General features: G+C 39.7%; 1 protein-coding gene across 1 annotated transcript; it reads left to right on the top strand.

Moving 5' to 3' along the window:
• Positions 1–1,217: 1,217 nt before the first annotated feature.
• LOC148547467 (protein FAR1-RELATED SEQUENCE 5-like) lies at positions 1,218–2,372 on the top strand. The gene is made up of 2 exons (XM_088496275.1): positions 1,218–1,900; positions 2,054–2,372. Exons 1-2 carry the CDS (start codon positions 1,218–1,220, stop codon positions 2,370–2,372), a joined length of 1,002 nt encoding a protein of 333 aa, XP_088352401.1.
• Positions 2,373–2,647: the final 275 nt, after the last annotated feature.

Genomic DNA, 2,647 nt, shown 5'->3' with positions numbered 1-2,647 from the left:
AAGGGAGGGCCAGGGATAGTGGACGAAGATGCCAGGGATAGCGCCGTCAATGATATCTATAGAGAACCATGCATTGCGCCACCGAAGGAAAGAGGAAGTTTGAGTCGGGCTTGACCAAAGGGAAGAGGAAATTTGAATCAGGCTTGATTTTGTACTCCGTGATCCCAGGAGTGGTTTTTGGGTTTTTGAAACATAATAGTCAGGGGTGATTTCATTTAGCACGGCAATTAATAACAAATATTAAAATTAAATAAAATTAAATTAATTAAAATTACGGAAAAGCTCTGCATACAAGCTATTAGGGCTTGTATGCTTTACAAGTTCATTAAACAATAAAACCAAAATACGCGCTGCTCCACATACGTTGATTACACGCGCTATATATATCTAACTACCAAATTTAAAATAATTGTTTCCTTCTTCGTTTTCGTTATTTTGAGATTTGGTTGTTCTTCTTCTCGCGCGTCTTCCCTCCTTCTTCTCCATCGTTCTTTTCCTCTCATTTTCTCACTGGTATGTTCTTCGTTTACGTTACCTTTTTCTCTCTCTACAACTCGAGCTTCGTTTTCTATTTTGATTTGTTGTTTTCTGAAATCAAAGTTTGAACTCGTTTTCTTTTTGAAGATAATGGATCATTCAACCTCAGATTGTCAGCTGAATCCAGGCGAAGTGGATTATGATTTTGAATCTAACGAAGTTCCTAAGGTTTGATTTACATAGGATTAGTATGAATTTTCTTTCAGTAATTTGTATAGCATTGTGTAGTTGAAAAATTGCTGAACATTGACTGTGAAACTAACACGTTAACATGAATCTGTCGATTCAATGTATTAGTTGTGATTAATTATCTGGAATTTGTAGCAGACGCTCGGGTGTAGATCAATTCCATTTTGGGTGTATTTTTGCTAGAAGTATGGGTGTATTTACACTTTACTGGTTTTTTGTTATTTTAATTGAGTTGTTGTTGTTCAGGTGTATTATATCAGACATGATTGGGTGTGTTTTTAGTTGTTGACATGGTGTATTCTGCAGCCTGTGTATTTACAGTTTATGGCTTTAAAGGTCATTTTGTAGTTGAGTTGTTGCGGTTCGGGTGTATCATATTAGGCATGATTGGGTGTATTTGAATCATATCTATGAGTGTATTCACAGTTCTGACACGGTGTATTGTGCAGCCTCTCTCGGTTGTTGATGACGAGCTTGTTCCGAAGGTTGGAATGACCTTTACCACCCTTGAAGATGCTGGAAAATTTTACAAGAACTACGCCAAGGCTGCAGGTTTCTCTACAAGAGTTCGGTGCACAAAGAGGAAGGGAAACGAGATTAAGAATCAACTGATTACATGTAGTAGAGAGGGAAAATGGAAATCTAAAATATCTCTGATCGAGAAGACCAATCCGACAGCAGGTTTAAACTGTCCAGCAAGAATTTATATACACACATTGAAGGATGTCGGTGCTTGGATCATTTCAAAGGTTGTGCTGGATCATTCACACCCCTGCTGTCCAAGTAAAGCAGAGATGCTCAAACAGCACAGGGAACTAAGCATGTCCATTCGTCGTACGATAGAGAATAACGAGGAGGCCGATATCAGACCAAGCAAAACCTACCAATCATTTGTTGCGGCTGCCGGGGGTCACCGCGAGTTAAATTTTATCGAAAAGGACGTGAGAAATTACATTACCAGGGAAGTGCGGAATGTTTCCGAACAAGAAGATGCAAAGGAATTCGGGAAATATTTGTTGAGAATGAAAGAGAAGAATCTGAATTTCTTTTTTGAGCTCGAACTCGAGGAGGATCAATCGATTAAGCTGGCTTTTTGGGCCGATGCAAGAAGCAGAGCTGCCTTTGAGTATTTCGGAGACGTCATTTCATTCGACACCACCTACAATACAAACAGGTAACTAACTGTCCCTCTTTATGATGCTAAATTAATTTATTTTTACGAATCCGCAGTAGAGGTGTATATTGGCTGTTTCATTGGGTGTATACGAAGCATTTGTTGGGGTGTACCTAATGATTTTGCATTCTGGACTATGGTAATTTGTTTCAGGTATAATTTGGTCTGTGGTTCTTTTGTCGGGGTGAATCACCACGGTCAGTCAACACTTCTCGGATGCTCTTTGATGAAGAACGAAGAAATTGAATCATTCAAATGGTTATTTCAATGCTGGCTTCGTTGCATGGGAGGAAACGCTCCGAAAGGGTTTCTAACCGATCATTGCGCATCAATGAAAAGGGCTTTAGAGGCCTGTATGCCAACAACAGTTCACCGTTGGTGTATTTGGCACATCATGAAGAAGATTCCAAGAAAATTAAACGGGTACAAGGGACATGCCGATATTGAACAAGAAATGAGCCAAGTTGTTTGAAACTCTCACAGCAAAGACTCATTCGATAGGAATTGGAACGATTTTCTGCTGAATTTTGGTCTTGCGGACAACAAGTGGCTTTCAGGTAATGTCTTTTTAAAATCTGCAGCAGAGGTGTAAATTGCATGTTCCCTCGGGTGTATTTACAGTCTGTGTTTGGGTGTATTATGCAGATCTGTATGAACACCGTCACATATGGGTTCCTATCGATCTGGATCACCACTTCTGGGCAGGGATAATAAGCACACAAAGGAGCGAGAGCATGCATTCATTTT

This window comes from Arachis ipaensis, chromosome B8, assembly GCF_059453495.1.
Source record: "Arachis ipaensis isolate K30076 ecotype BB chromosome B8, ASM5945349v1, whole genome shotgun sequence".
In the NCBI taxonomy this organism is placed as follows: domain Eukaryota; kingdom Viridiplantae; phylum Streptophyta; class Magnoliopsida; order Fabales; family Fabaceae; genus Arachis; species Arachis ipaensis.
This window is presented reverse-complemented; position numbering and strand designations above follow the sequence as displayed.